Genomic DNA, 16248 nt, shown 5'->3' on the forward strand with positions numbered 1-16248 from the left:
TGATCTAGGTGATGATGACACAGTATACGTATATAAAAAAGTCATCAGGCTGTGGCTAACAGACACATGAAAAGATGCTCCACATCACTAATCATCAGGGAAATGCAAATCAAAACCATGATGAGATACCAGAATGGCTAAAATAAGAAACACAAGAGACAACAAATGTTGGTGAGGATGTGGGAAAAAAAGAACCCTTGTACACTGTTGATGAGAATGCAAACTAATGCAGCCACTGTGGAAAACAGTGTGAAGTTTCCTCAAAGTAAAAATAGAATGACCATATGATCCAGTTCTGGGTGTTTACCCAAAGAATATGAAAACACTAGTTCTAAAAGATACATGCATCCCTAAGTTTACTGCATCATTATTTACAATAGCCAAAATATGGAAGCAACCCAAATGTCCATCAATAGATGCATGGATAAAGAAGACTGGTGTGTGTGTGTGTGTGTGTGTGTGTGTGTATTATATGTATATAATATATATATTAGAATATTACTCCACCATAAACAAAAACTAAAATCTTGCCATTTGCAACAACATGGATGGATCTAGAGGGTAGAATGCTAAGCAGAATAAATGAATCAGAGAGACAAATACCATATGATTTCACGCATATGTGGAATTTAAGAAACAAAACATGAACAAAGAAAAAAATGAAACAAACAGAAAAATAGACTTTTAAATATAGAAAACAAACTGATGGTTATAAGGGGGAAGTGGGTGCGGGGATGGGTTAAATAGGTAAAGAGGATTAAGGAGTGCACTTGTGGGATCCCTGGGTGGCGCAGCGGTTTGGCGCCTGCCTTTGGCCCAGGGCGCGATCCTGGAGACCCGGGATCGAATCCCACATCGGGCTCCCAGTGCATGGAGCCTGCTTCTCCCTCTGCCTTTGTCTCTGCCTCTCTCTCTCTCTGTGACTATCATAAATGAATAAAAATTTAAAAAAAAAATTAAGGAGTGCACTTGTGATGAGCACTCAGTAATGTGTGGAAGTGTTGAATCACTACGTTGTACACCTGAAATTAATATACACTGTATGTTAATTATACTGGAATTAAAATTTTAAAAAACATAAAGAAAAAATGGGCTCAATATTAAGAATATACTAAGAAAAATAGAAACAATGAAAAATTAGTAAGGATGTAGAAAATCTGAATAAAATTGATCTAACAAAAGTTTATCATACGTTGCTGCCTAATATAAAAAATTTCAACGATTTGAGTTGGCATTGGAATGCTTACATATCTGGCTCTTTATCAGGCCCTGGAAAATCTCAATAAATGAAAAAAATAAAGACTGCATTTGCTTTTAATAATTCCTTCTTACATTATTATAGTATGTATTTATATATTTTAATGCCTTTTTATATTTATTACAGTTGCATCTTCATTGTAAACACTAAATATTGTGGATTGAACCTGTAGTCCTATGCAATATTTTCTCCTATGAAATACTTTTTTTGTGTGTTAATACAATTACTTTTTTTCTTTTTGTATCATTTACTTCATATGCTGAAATATTTTAGCAGATGTGGAAGGGTCAGCTTTGAAAAATAAAATAAATAAAATCATCCTGTAAGTGAAAACTCAGTATATATTTTTTTGACTGATAGTATCCTTTATATGGTAGAAGCAAAACACAGTTTTATCAAGTCAGTACTGAAAAGGATTCTGAACACCAGTTTCCATAAAATCAGTATCCAATTTGGGTAGTTCTAACTTGATAAATAAGAAGTCAGCAAATAAGGTTGATAATAACAAGTTAAAATATAACCTATATTTTTAATGTAGACATTTAAATAATTTTTTGAAATATTATTTTCCATTCTTTTATTCTATTTTAGAGAAAAATGTAAAAATAAGCACCCAAATCCACTTCATTGTTGTGGTAAAACTTAGAAAATGGTGATGTAGGACTGGTCTGATTTTGTATTAAGTGTCTCGTGTAATTTAAAATAGTCTGTAAATAGCAGGAATTAGGAAATGGCAACATTTCAAGCATTTATTTATTTCTCAGAGTCCGGGTTGATTGTCCATTTGTTTTTAAAGAAAGGTTGTGTTTTTCTTACTTAGGTCCATCCTCAGCAGCACCGGCTTCTTTTTGAAGTATTTGATGAAAATCGATTGGTAAGTTACATTGTACTAGTGTGAAATACGAAGCAAGGTTATATCTCAACTACAGCATCAAGTAGTGAGCTGGGAATCTGTGATGTTGCAGATGACCTAAGGATGGTTATGGAGGCTCTGGGCAAAATGGAGAAGTAGATAAAATTTTTTTTCCTCCTTCCTAGTGCTACTTTGTATTCTTCCACTTTCCTCCCAGGCACCTCTCTTTTTGTCAATTCTCAACAGATTGCAGTCTTACTCAAGACCTCTTGCACGACCTAACCGAATGGCAGGAGAGCTGGCCTGTTTGTCTTGCCTTTCCCTCACACTCATCCAGCGTGAGGTGGGGTGGTGTAGTGGGTATGCCCAGGCTCAGGGAGCCTTCTCCCAGAGGGCTACACCTGTGCCTCCTCACTGCAGTGGATTTCTTTGCCCCATTCACTCTCTCCTCCCCTACCCTTCTACAAAGGAAGACCATCTGTCCTCAGTTACACTAATAAAGTCCTCTAAAGGACTGCCAGCTCTTAACATAGGGAAAGAGAGAAAGAGAAAGAAAAGAAAAAGCAAAGTTAAGCCTTATTTATTTTATTTTTGTGAAATGGTAGTTCTAATTCCTGATTTCCTAAAAACTATCTTGAAGTCTTATCCTTTTCCTAATTTTGTCTCTTAGGAATGCTATTTCAAAACCTTTTCTTAGCAACTTATATATATTTTTTAAAACTGTAAGATTTGAACATGAAGGTGTAAGAATATTGTTATGTATTCAAGGCATATCAGTTATTAAACAGAAGCACCAACAAAGAAACAATCATTCACATTTTGGCTAACAAATAAACTGAATTTTTAAAATTTGTTTTTAATGTCGGACTACATAACATATTTTTTCCTTCTCAAAAAATGATAACTAGTAATGGAAGATACTGCAAATGAAATCTAGTCATTAGCAATCATAATAAGCAAAAGTGCTTTTTATCACCAAAGGTGACTTCATTACTAACTGCCTCTAACTTTTTGAGGCTGAGTGACATGAAAGATGTTGATGTTTGGTTATCAGATATGGTCAGGTGCAGAGCCTTTGGTTTTCTATTTGTATTTTTTATTTTTCTATAGAACAAAGATTTTTTTCCCCTTCTGTCTCTACAGATTTGTTTCCCTTCTAGATGAGACCATGTGAAATTTAGTATTTGTATTTTTTATTTTTATTTTTTTAAAGATTTTATTTATTTATTCATGAGAGACACAGAGAGAAAGAGAGAGGCAGACACATAGGCAGAGGGAGAAGCAGGCTCCATGCAGGGAACCTGAAGTGAGACTTGATTCTGGGTCTCCAGGAACACACCCTGGACTGAAGGTGGCGCTAAACCGCTGAGCCACCTGGGCTGCCCCGTATTTGTATTTTTTAAATCATGAAATAAACACACAAAATGTGTATGTAATATAAATCCTTTCTTTTTTTTTTTCTTTTTTACTTATTTATGATAGTCACAGAGAGAGAGAGAGAGGCAGAGACACAGGCAGAGGGAGAAGCAGGCTCCATGCACCGGGAGCCCGACGTGGGATTCGATCCCGAGTCTCCAGGATCGCGCCCTGGGCCAAAGGCAGGCGCCAAACCGCTGCGCCACCCAGGGATCCCTAATATTTTTTTTAAAATTTGAAAGCAAAAGAGCAAGCAGGAAGAGGGATAGAGAAAAGGAGAAGCAAGAGGCAGACTCCCCTGCTGAGAGGGAGCCCAGCATGGAAATTCTGGGATCATGACCTGAGCTGAATGCAGATGCTTAACCAACTGAGCCATCCAGGCGCACCCTAAATCCTTATTTTAAATAATAAGACAAATATCTGTGCACTTATTATTCAACTTACAAACTAGAACATTACCAAAATCTACAACCCTTCTTTTGCCCTCCCCAGCAGCATCTCCTTTTCTTCCTCCAAATATAATATAAATTCTTACTTTATTTTTTAAAATATTACATTTTAATGCTTTGCTGAATATTGTGCTTCTCATTGCTTTGAAAAAACTTGTTTATCATGTATATATATATATCCCTGAGTATAGTTTCCTTTTGCATTTTTTTGAACTTATTAAAATATCATCACTCAATATATTCCTTTCTGACATGTTAACATGCCCTTTAGGGTATCAACGTTGGATACTCTGCTCTGCATTAGAAATATAGCTTTTCTCAAGAAGTTCACTTCACTGGGAAAAGGAAACAAGAAATAATTAGAACAGGGTAGTGTGTGTCATTCTAATCATCTGATTTGTTGTTAGTCCTAGCAGGTAATTGAAGAGTACATATCACCTGAGATGTTATAGAAACTAAAGCCATTGGTAGAGTAACAGGCTTGATTGTATAGCAGTAAATGTCCTGTGCTAGTGTAAATGTCATTTACATTTATTCCCCTATAGCATTCAAAACCAAATTAAGAACATACCCTTTTCCTAGCAATTTCTCTTTGAAAATGTTCGGTGAAGAGCACAGATGAAATTCTAAGCAGAAACAATTTCTGGTCCTCTGGAAAATATTTGTAATATAAGTGTTATTTGTTTTTTGAAAAAGAGTAGTCTTGTGTCCCTCTTGTTTAATCAATTTAAGACCTAAGGGTTATAAACTAGCAGTTTGGTGATGATATAGTAGTGGTGATGACAGTAATGGCACGTTTCAGAATGATGTGGCTTGAAATGAATTCAAAAAGTTAGTGCTTCTTTGTCCCTGACCTAAGAGATACACCTGCACACATCCAGCCTCTGAAACTTTAGGAAATGCCTATAGTCTATATTCTTTTTTTTTAATTCTATATTCTGAATGGAGATACTGTGCTTAAATTTAGTGGTCATATTAGAGTTCTCCAGAGAAACAAAACCAACAGGAGATACACACACACACACACACACACACACACACAGATTAAGAAAGAGAGAGAGGGATGGGGAGAGAAGTTGAGAAAGATTGATTTAAAGAATTGGTTCATGTGATTGTGGAGGCTGGCAAGTCTGAAGTCTGTGTGCTGGGACTAGCAGGTTGAATATTCAGGTAAGAGTGGATGTCACAGTCTTGAATCTGAAATCTGTAAGGCAAGCCTGGAAGCTGGAAACTTAGGCAAGGTTTCTATGTTGTAATGGAAAGTGGAATGAAATGGAATTGTTTCTTCTTCAGGAAACCTGTCTTTGCTCTTAAGGCCTTTAGCTGTTAATGAAGCCCACCACATCATGGAGGGTAATCTGCTTTACTCAAAATCTACTGGTTTAAATGTTAATCACATCTGAAAAATACCTTCATAGCAACATCTGGGCAGCTGTTTGACTAAATAGCTGGGCAAAAGAGCCTAGCCAAGTTGATATATGCAATTAATCATCACAGTGGGCTTTGGCCTTCAAAGTTCTAGTCAATCATTAGGGCTATCCAGGGTCGATCCCTGACATTTAGATCATCACATTATTTTCTGTATATATAATCAATAACCAAACTCTCAGAATGTGGGGTCCTGAGCTCCAATCTGATCCTAAGGCATTATGTATTTAATTCCAGAATGTGAAATTCTACAAGACTTGCATAGATTACTCCCAAGTGAGGGCTGTCACCACTCTCCAGCTCTTCACTCACGTTTAAGGCTGATGCTCCTTTTTTGGAATATCTTTGGCTAAGGGGCTCCATTTTGCCCCAGGTTCTCCACTTAACTGCTCTAATGGTGGTACAGGTCCACCAGGTAAAGGTTCTGTGCAATCCCGGGCCAGAGCCAGTAACACAAACTCTTCAGCCTTTCTACAGCCAAAATTCAGACTGGCTGGCTGGGAAGTGCATGTGATTCTCTAATCTTACTTTTCCTTGGCTGAGGCCCTCCTTGAAAGAAGGCCCTCCTTCTATCATCATTCCTTCTTGTGCGGCTGGGTGCTTTTTGATACTTCTTCAGAAGTAATAGCTGGATCAACGTTTGGGGGAAAAAAAACACTGAAAGAAAGCATTTCTGTCCATCCATTTAGCCTCCTGTGTGTGGTGTTTCTCAGTGGTACCCACCATGAGCCCAGGAAGATCAGAAGAAATCTGTAGTTATGGTTCTAACACTCTGGAAGCTTGAAATCTAGTTAGGGCACATAAAACTGATGTTTCCAGTGAAGCTTACCGAAGAGAAAACATTTATCTAGCCAAATATCGGAGGCTTATTATTTTATATCAACAACCAGAAAAGTTTTGCCTGTTAACTAAAAGTTTTAGGCCACAGGCATGAGCAATTAGATCTCATTAATCAGCCTGTTAGAAGTGTTCCATTATTTGAGTTATGAGACCTGTAACTTAATTCAAGAAGAAAAGTTGAAGTCACTTGAAGACAAAGTGAAAAGATTGAGGCTCTTTCTTCTATAAAGAGAGAGGTTGATAAGGGAATGTTTACTGAAGTCTGTAAAATCGTAAAAGAGGTAGGTTATATAAAACCAAAATAGCATAATTTTATGGCTAAGTTTACAATTATTGTACACATTCTAAAGCCTAGTGCTATGTCATCCTGGTCAGAAATATAATTTCATAAGTTCCATATTTCTATTTCATCATATCCTAATTGATTAAAATACTGTTTAGAAAATTATGATTAAGAACAGATCTATCTTAAGGCGTTTTCTCTTTTAAACAAAGTACAAGTATATGTTTTACATATTTACTTTTACTTAGAAAAAATCTTACTTAGAAAAATACAACTTGGGTGTAGTACCATGTGGTGTAAACAACTGAACTGTTTTACTTTTTACTTTCCTATGAATGAGCCAGTATATATTTATTACTGGAGTTCCAGCTATAAAATTCAGGTAAGGGGTTTAAATATACCCTAGAGTATTATTTAAAAATAAATTTGTTTCTTTCAAATAGAATACCAAGCTTGGTCTATGACATTTAGGGGAGAAATTAAAATATTAAACTTTTATTACCTAGTAAACTGAAAATAAAGTAAAGGTTAAATAAATACAAAGCAGAAAAAATATATATACAAAATCACAACCTCTAGGAGGACAAACAGTCTACTGTTCTCTACTGTGGGAGCTTTATCAGCAGTAGTAAGTAATTCCACCTCTAGGGCAAGGCTAGTACTCAAAAATGTAAACAAGTATGTACTTTGTTTATACAAAGAAATATGCAGCATGGTTTGTATTTCTTTATAGGTATCAAACAGCTAAATGGATTGTTTCAGCACACCAGTAGGGGCCAGCAAAGAGCTCTTAGAGTTTTCAGAACAGATTTGGCATTGAGATATGTTTATTTGATGTGTTAAATCCTTTTTAGACTTCTTTACTTACCACAACACTCTCTTAAGTGAATGAATTGCAGAGACAGTGGAATAAAATATCTTGTGTGCTCAAACTATATTGGGGTATAGTTTTTCTGTCTAATCTGCATATATTTTTAATGGAATGTTTGCTTAGGCTATTTCTTGGCAGAGTTTTAATAGTCAAAATATAAATGGCATCATTTAAAGACTGTACTACTTGGCTGGAAAAGGCCTTAAAATTACAGAAGAAAATGCTTGGTGACAGCTTCTCTTAAACTTTTCTTTCTCAGACCTATGCTCAATTTTTCAATAGTATTACTAGGCTAATTTTGTGTTTCTATCCGTAAGCTTTCACTTTTTATAAGTAGTGTTTTGGAAGCTAAAATATTTATCCATTTGATTTAATGCTTGAGTTTTAATTCACCCCAGAGTTTTGGTACTTCCAAACTTATATAACTGTTTGAATTCACTCATTAAAAAAAAAAAATTAACAGAATATATGCCTTTCTACATTAACTAACTTGACAAGATTCCTAGTTTGTCTACTATTTGGAAATTCAATCCTTGATTTGATACTCAATTACATGGGGTTTCATTCCTACCAACTTCCTGTAATTTTATCCCTATGGGTAAAAATATTAGTGGTCAAACTCTGCTGGAGAAAGTATAGACTCCGTGATTCACATAGTTAAATGTTCATTTAGTAGAGCAGGAGTGAAAAAATACTGTTTCAACTTGAAATGCTAGAAGATTGTTGTTCTTGTGTTACTCATTCATGCAAATTGGAGAAGGTATAATTGAAACAAGGTTGGCAGTGTTTGAGGCAGTGCGCTGCAGCTGAGCTCAGCTTAAAGGGCGCTGGAAATCAAGTGCTTTGTAAGTGAAGGCATTTTGACTACAAGCGATTCAAAATATTTGGAAACGTCAGTCTCAGGAATGGGTCGTCTTTTTCTTTCTATGATATCTGGTATCTAAGGTTTTACTTAGGATAAAGACTACTGCTTAAGAGCTCTTTTAGGCACCACAAATGATTTTTTCCTTCGATGCAGTGCAGCTGCTTCTAGCCTGTCTACCGACAGAGATCTTTGTTATGACTTTCAGCCCTTAACATGTTTGGAAATGAGAACAAATGGCACAAAGCTTACGATTGCACTTTGCAGCCAGAAGAAGCAATACTTATCCTTTGTCAGAAACCTCCGGAGATGATTTGGATAGCAATGTTCACATGTGCTTCAAAAGACCAACACGGATTTCAACGTCTAACGTTGTTCAAATGAAGCTGACTCCTAGACAGACTGCACTAGCTCCGTTGATACAGGAAAACGTTAACTCTCAGGAAAGATCATCTGTTCCTTCACCTGAAAATGTTAATAAAAAGAGCAGCTGTCTGCAGATTTCACTACAACCAACAAGGTACAGTGGATGTCTTCAATCTGGCAATGTCTTAGCTGATGGTGATGATGCTTCATTTACATCTGTCTTTAAGGATGGCATTTACAACAATGCTGTGGCTGATAATGAGCTGAATGCTGTGAATGATGGTAACCTTGTAAGCAGTTCGGCCATTCACAGTGGGAGCCTCAGTAACTTTTCCACCAGTGAGAATGGGTCTTACAGCAGCAATGGTAGTGATTATGGATCATGCACAAGTATCACAAGTGGTGGTTCCTACACAAACAGTATCATCAGTGACAGCAGTGGTTATGCTTTTCCACCAACTGATGATACTTTTTTTGGTGGAAATTTATCTTCTGACAGCACCTCCAATAGAAGTGTGCCAAACAGGAATACTACTCCATGTGACATTCTTTCTAGAAGTCCAAGTACCGTTCCTTTTGTCCAGGATGACTTGGAGCATGGACTAGAAATTATGAAATTGCCAGTGACCAGGAACTCGAAAATTCCACTAAAACGTTGTTCATCCTTAGTCATTTTTCCTAGGAGTCCTTTAAATACCCCACCGACTTCTCCAACAAGTACAGACGTTCTTCCAAGCAAAGGATCCTATCAAACCTCACACCAATTTATTATTTCTCCTAGTGAAATTGCCCACAGTGAAGATGGTAGTAGCACTAAGGGATTTCTTTCAACAGCTGTCAATGGACTTCGGTTATCTAAAACAATCTGTACTCCCGGAGAAGTGAGAGACATACGACCACTTCACAGGAAGGGTTCATTACAAAAGAAAATTGTTACTGCGAATGATAGTCTGAATCAGACCGTCCGTGAAAAGTCGTCTGAAGGGTATTCTTGTGTTTCAGTGCATTTCACCCAACAAAAAGCAACTACATTAGATTGTGAAACAGCAAGTGGTGATTGCAAACCAGAGATGTCAGAAATCAAGCTTAATTCTCATTCAGAGTGCATTAAGCTTATGCAGAGGACATCTGCATGTTTACCATCCTCTCCACACCTAGATTACCAAATAAATATCAATGGACAGTTGGAAAGACCAAATTTACAGATAAACAAAAACCATGCTATTTTACAGAGAAGTGTTTCATTGGGAGGAACTTACCCAAATGTTTCCTGTTTATCCAGCCTCAAGCACAATTGTTCTAAGGGGGGACCATCACAATTACTCATAAAATTTGCACCTGGAAATGAAGATAAAGTTGATAACTTATCAAGAGACAGTAACAGAGATTTCACAAATGAACTATCTAATTCTTTAAAGCATTCTTGTAAGGTAAGTTTCCTTTGGTCTTGGTAATTGTTAATTTATACTAGAAAAGCTTTATGAACTATTTGGTTGAAATATATTAGAACTTAGTTAGCAAGTGTTTTATAGTCATAATCTTCGTATTTGTAAATCTGAGGAACCCTCAATAGTTTTTCACTCTCTGTTATTTTACTAGTGTCAAAAATATGCATTAAAAAAAAACTCTCTAAACTGATTTAAGCCATGAAACATTTCTGTAGCATGAAAACAAGCTTTAAATAATAATTTATTTCATAATATTTTTACCTTGGTATATTTTTTTTCTTCAAGTAATGTAGCATTTTAATGTCTAACTCCATATTTTATTCCTACTTTCAAAAGTGTTCATTTAAGCATTCTCCCCTCCTTAATCAATGTGAAATAGGTAAAATATAGAATACTTATTTAAAATACTAAACAATAAAAAGCCTACATAAAAATGTGAAAATCTTTTCACAAATGAACACAGAGAAAATGTTTCTCTAAAATATGCGTATTTAGTAGAACATTGATAAAAACTATTATGCTGCTGTTTTAAAGCACAGGAAAAATAACTGGCATTTGCATCTGTATATACCCTTAACCACAGGAATTTTGTTTCCACCCAGTTTTCCTTTAGCTACCAGTTGACTACCTTCTAAAATGTAACTTAGTCTTTCAACAGCATTGAATTCTAAATTTTATATTTTTTGAATTTGGTTTCAATTGCTAAGCATTTCCCAAATACTCCTAGTTACCTTATTAATTTGTTATTTTGGTAATTTTGTTTATTAGTCATTTAACTCTAATGTATCTTAACCAAAGCAGTTTTTTTATATAATTGAGCCTTTCCAAAGCATTTGAATTTAAATAGATTTTCCAAAGTATTTGAACTTAAGTAGATTTTTAAAATTTCTGTATTTGGAAGTTCTCACCAGATTCCAGGAAATTAATTTTTTTTTTTTTTCTGGCTAAACCAATTCTGGATGACAGTACATAGTATTTTAGGAGGAAAAAAAACCCTTATCTGTTTATCTGTGTTCATATAACACTCAATATCTATATTTAAAAAAATTTTTTTAAACTTCTGGACGTGTAGCTTTAGGTAAATAAAATATTAAGTAATTGCTAGTTTTCTCTCTTTCGAAATCTCGTAAATATTATTGTTACCCAATGCCCAAATGTTAATACAAGCAAATACTTTACTGAAGATGAATAAAGATCAGATTTCAAATTCTGATCTATGTTTTAGGATTATTTTATTTATGAAACTTAAAAAAAAACAGCTTTAGGAGATTATAATCCATGAAACTGTTTTGCCTCCTGAAAGAAAGCAATGAAATGACACTATAAAGAAACATGTTAATAATTTGCAAACTGAATTACATGTACCTTGTAAATTTATTTTACATTTAATGAATTAATTAATCTGAAATGTATAATTAACTTAGAAATATTTATAGGTAAATATATTTGTAGACATAGCCTTGAAATAGTTGATTTTGTGGTAATATTATATAGTTTGTTGTTAATGATACTTTTGAAAAAAAAGTATTTTTAATGTTTTTTAATAAAGTGTGACTAAATGCCTTTTTGCATAGCTAAAAATACATACTTTTATCAGTTTTATTTAACTTAGGTAAGCTAACTTAAGTATTTTTTTTGTGACAGCCAAATGTCTAGCTTTGTGCAGATTCTATTTTTTGGTAGACTATTGGATTATAAATAGTTCAGAAATATGTAGTTTGCTGGAGAGTTTTAATTTGTTCCTCCGTTTAATGTTTATTGAGCAATTCCATATAAAAGTACCGGTAAGCAGTAGAGTGTCCACTAAATTCAACATAGACTAGATCTAAATTGATCTAATTGATTGGTAAGGGCTGGTCTTAAAAGAAAAATCCTAATGTTGTTTTTCCTAAACTTAGCAGTGGCAACAATACGGGGGTTTTAGAAATAATCCTGTGTTTATCAATAATTATATATTAATCTAATTATAGTGGCATATTGTAACTCATTTATAAATAAACAGCTCCCAAAATATTTCCCATGACTCCAGTTAGTCTGGGTTAGTATTCTGATATGCTGAGTCTGGATTCACATTTAACAAGTTGATATTAGAGTAGCATTTAGTAATGTCAGCTATCTCTACCGAGCAGCCGTGAAATTAAATCACTGCTTTGGTCAGGGACCCTGGTTTCTAAAGCACTGAGAGTCTACGAATTCTTTTCTTACATGTTTAGCTACTAGTCTCTAGCAGCATAGAATCCAGTTTCTAGCTCTCAATAGTAACAGCTCATTAATGGCTAATATTTTAAAATCTAGTGAAAACTTTTACCTGTATCTGCAACAGGGCTCTGTTCTGTGTTTACAACTTAGAATGAAAATGGGACTCTGTAGTCTGCATGATGATGTTTTATTTGCTATCAAAGAACATAATAATAACTGGCATATGTTTCTTATATATACTTTTTGAAATACGATATTACTTTTGTAAAGGCTAATGACTTTTGATCTGAAAGTAGATAATTGATGTTTTAACCTTGTGTGTAATATTTTGTCATCTCAGTCAAGAAGTAGTTTTTATCTAGTTACAAAAATTACTCTTCAGATTTCTAAACTTTCTGGAACAGTTTACTCAATTGTTATTTTATTTTTTCCTATCTATTCTCCAAATCTCCTATGTTATGTTATTAGGATACTCAGAGATTTTGTTATCCTGTTATTTAAAATACCTCAGCATTTTACCCAGGTTTGTACATGTCCTCCATTCTTCACATATATGCACATTTTTACCCAAAAGTTTGGCTTTACATTTTTTCTTTTTGTTATAAGTTTTTTCTTTATTTTCTGTTTCTTCATTCTGGGTAGGTAAATTGTTTAAGCCTAGTGTAGTAGAACTTTAAAAACCCTATCTCAGTTATTTCAAAAGTCTTGAACACTAATCTCAAGATCATACATTTCAAAAGATTACTTAGTTGTTCTTCCTAAAATAAGTGTTTTAAATATATATTTGTTTTAGTGTTCCATTATTTTCTCAGCCCCTATTAATTTGAGCAGAATATTTAGAGACATTTGGTTAATTTTGAGCAACACTTAATCTTTCCTATAAAAACCAATATAACATATAAATATTGACTCTAAAACTGTGATGCAATGTGAATGTCTAGTTCTAGAAATTTGGTGAGAGATGTATGCTTATAAATGCATATCTCTTAGAACTGAGGAACTATAATATTAGCTTCAGAGTAGTTCAGGGAGCTGAATTGTTTGTTTCAGAAATAGTTTGGATTTCTCTGTAGATATGATTTCTTTAATTCATTCATCTAGCATGCATTTGAGTGCCTACTATTTGCCAGGCACTGACCCCAAGTCCTAGGAATAAAAGATAATAAAATACGGTCTCTACTTGAGGGAACTCCCATGCTAGTAATAGGGATACACTGGTAAACAAACAGAAATTCAGTCTAATATGTGATGTGCTAAAATAGAAGTGTGTATGAGAAAGTGAGAAAGATGCAAGAATACTTGTCTGGAGGAGAGGACCTAGTTGGTAGAGAAAGACTTCACAGAAGTGGTGACATTTGAGCTGAGTCTTGGTAGTTGGTGAGTTGGAGTTCATCAGGCAGCGAAATCAAAGAGGATATTCTAGAGCAGAGATTCTCCATCTCAGCACTATTGACATTTGGGATGGATACTTTTTCTTGTGGAGGTGCTGTCCTGGGCCTTAGGATGTTCAATAGCATCTTTGGCCTCCACCCACTAGATGCTTGTAACACTACTCTCTTCTAGTTGTGACAATCAAAAAATGTCTCCAGATATTGCCAAAGGTCGTACAGGGCAAAATTGACTCCTGTTGAAAATTATTGCTCTAGGCATGAGCAACTGCACTGCACATGCAAGGCTAGATGTGTGAAAAGTGATGTCATGAACTAAGCTAGAGAATCCAAGAGAAGGGAGGGTGAAGAAGAAATCATGCATTATTAGGTTCCTGTATTGAGAGGGTCCCCCCCTGTATTGCTGCTGTCAAGTAAGGCTGTTGGAGATACAGGATCAGGGCTTAGGAGAGAAGCGAGAGCTGGAAATGTAGCTTGGGAGTTACCAGTGTAGTCAAGGCTTTAGGTAAGGATGAACTAAAAAACATAAAAGTGAGATGGGAGAGGGTGGTAAATCGGAATTCTGGGGACCACCAACTTTCAGGGGACATTGAAAGCAGAGATAGTCAAGAGACTAAGAGAAGAGCCCCTGGAGGGGCAGAGAGGCCAGGAAAGCAGGGAGGCCCAGAAGTCAAGGGAAGGGAAAAATCAAGGATGGCAACATACTGCACTACAGAACCTACGCATCTGCAATGTGGCAATTAGGAGGTCCTTGGTGACTTCAGCAAGAGTGGGCTCAGGAGGATAGAATGAAAGCCTGGCTGAGGAAAAAAAAAATGAAACAGATAAGGAAGCAGAAATATTTGTATCATAAAATAGGCATGAGTTAGCATGGGCACAATATATATTTAATGATTGATGTATAGAAGACACAGTATTGGGTGGATATAAATGCACAAGACAAATTCTCTATCCATGAAGATATTGCAGCCTTTTCTCTAGGAGGAAAAGGGTACTTATAGCTCTCTCTTTTACCTTTGAACTGTAGAATTACTGAGTATAAGCAATGAAACAAAAATGGAGATTCAGTAATTCAAAATGAAAGAAACAATACATTAGAAGGTACAGATTTGACACTGCCTCTGAATAGTCACAGCTCATTTTGAACAGCATTATTCTTAACTTTCTCATCCCCCTCTCTACCACCAAAAAGAAGTTGAAACAAAAACAGAGCTTCCCTGGAAGCAAGTCAGGGTTAAAGGTCTGTTGCTACAAACTACTTGGAGAATAGGCATCTCTGTCTTTCTGTCACAGGCTTCTTCCAGGATATGGAGCCTACCGTGCACTAGCTGTTGTGAGGACTCCACCTTCTAGACCCACTCTCTCTCTGCATTTGGGTGATGGTAAACAAGATATACCAGAAGTTAGGACCAGAAGCCTGTAGAAGGTGCTGGGCAGAGTTCCTGCGTGTGGCTAGCCTGTGTGTTGAGGTCAGCAGGCTGGTTAGCAGGCGTGAATGAGTGCTAAGAAAGGGAAGCAAGGATCTTGTCAGCATGTCCAGGAAATACCTGAAGTATTGCTCAAGCCTGTGGTTCAGTATTCTTTGTTTGTCATGAGTGAGACCCAAATACTAGAGTCAGATGAAGACAGACACTTAGCAATGTGAGAAAGCATTTCAAAACAAGAGGTGAGCAAATGTGTCCCAACATGGGAGCAGCAACTGAAAAGCAATTTTACCTACACTGAGATTTAACAAAACTTCTTAGATAGAACTAGAGCAGATCTGAGAACTTGAAAGGACAAGCAGATAGCTTGTTTATGTACTTTGTATTTCAATTCATGAGCTAGTAACAACAAAGACCATCTGGACCAAGCAAATCCACCATGTTTCTAGTTAGGCTCTAGGATATCTGTGGGGGTGGGAAATGGGGGGAACATGGCTTTCTCTTGATTCAGTTGTATTACAGAACCATTACACGGTGACATGTTGTGTGATTTACCTTAATATATTACCAAGCAAAAAGAAATTTATGTCAAGGATATTGGTGGGTGCGGCAGACAGTCTTAAGTTCAGTCATTTGTTAAATACAGAAACATTCTTAACAGATTTTTTTATCTTTTGTTCCTTTTATAAAATCTGAGTATAACATTTTATGATATCACTAAAATAATATTATCCAGGACTACTTCCTTTTTTTCCCTTTCTCTTTTGAATTTTTGTTGGCAAACTGCCATCTAATGTTTTGAAGATTGCGATCAGAAAATGCCTTACATTGTCAATTGGATTAGTAATTCTCAAATTTTCATGTCCATGTATATCTCCTGGAGATCTTATTAAAATGCAGATTCTGGTTTTTTAGCTCTGGGGTACCTGAGAGTTCCATATTTTTAACAAGCTCCTAAATCATATCAATGCTCCTAATTTCTCAAACACACTTTGAGAAGACCATTGTTTTATGAGAACAGTAATACAGTCTATAATTGAAGCATCCAATGAGTCCTTTCCCCCTTTTGTATACAGGAGAGCTATAAGTATACTGTGCCCAGGGCCAAAATAATTTGCAAAGAATTTTAAATCTACCTAGGCATTAGAATTATTACTTATTGA

The 16248-nt window shown here is 35.5% G+C and overlaps 1 protein-coding gene across 3 annotated transcripts in view; it reads left to right on the forward strand.

The window, feature by feature from the left end:
- NEDD4 (NEDD4 E3 ubiquitin protein ligase) overlaps positions 1–16248 on the forward strand; it is a 124330-nt gene that overhangs the window by 42547 nt on the left and 65535 nt on the right. The window contains exon 5 of one of the 3 annotated variants that reach the window (XM_055319861.1): positions 2079–2132. In XM_055319861.1, coding sequence (XP_055175836.1) covers positions 2079–2132 — 54 coding nt within the window. Of the gene's footprint in view, positions 1–2078; positions 2133–8334; positions 10057–16248 lie in introns of those variants that run through there. The other 2 variants (XM_055319859.1, XM_055319858.1) reach the window with 2 other exon arrangements.

Source organism: Nyctereutes procyonoides, unplaced genomic scaffold, assembly GCF_905146905.1.
Source record: "Nyctereutes procyonoides isolate TBG_1078 unplaced genomic scaffold, NYPRO_anot_genome, whole genome shotgun sequence".
Lineage (NCBI taxonomy): Eukaryota > Metazoa > Chordata > Mammalia > Carnivora > Canidae > Nyctereutes > Nyctereutes procyonoides.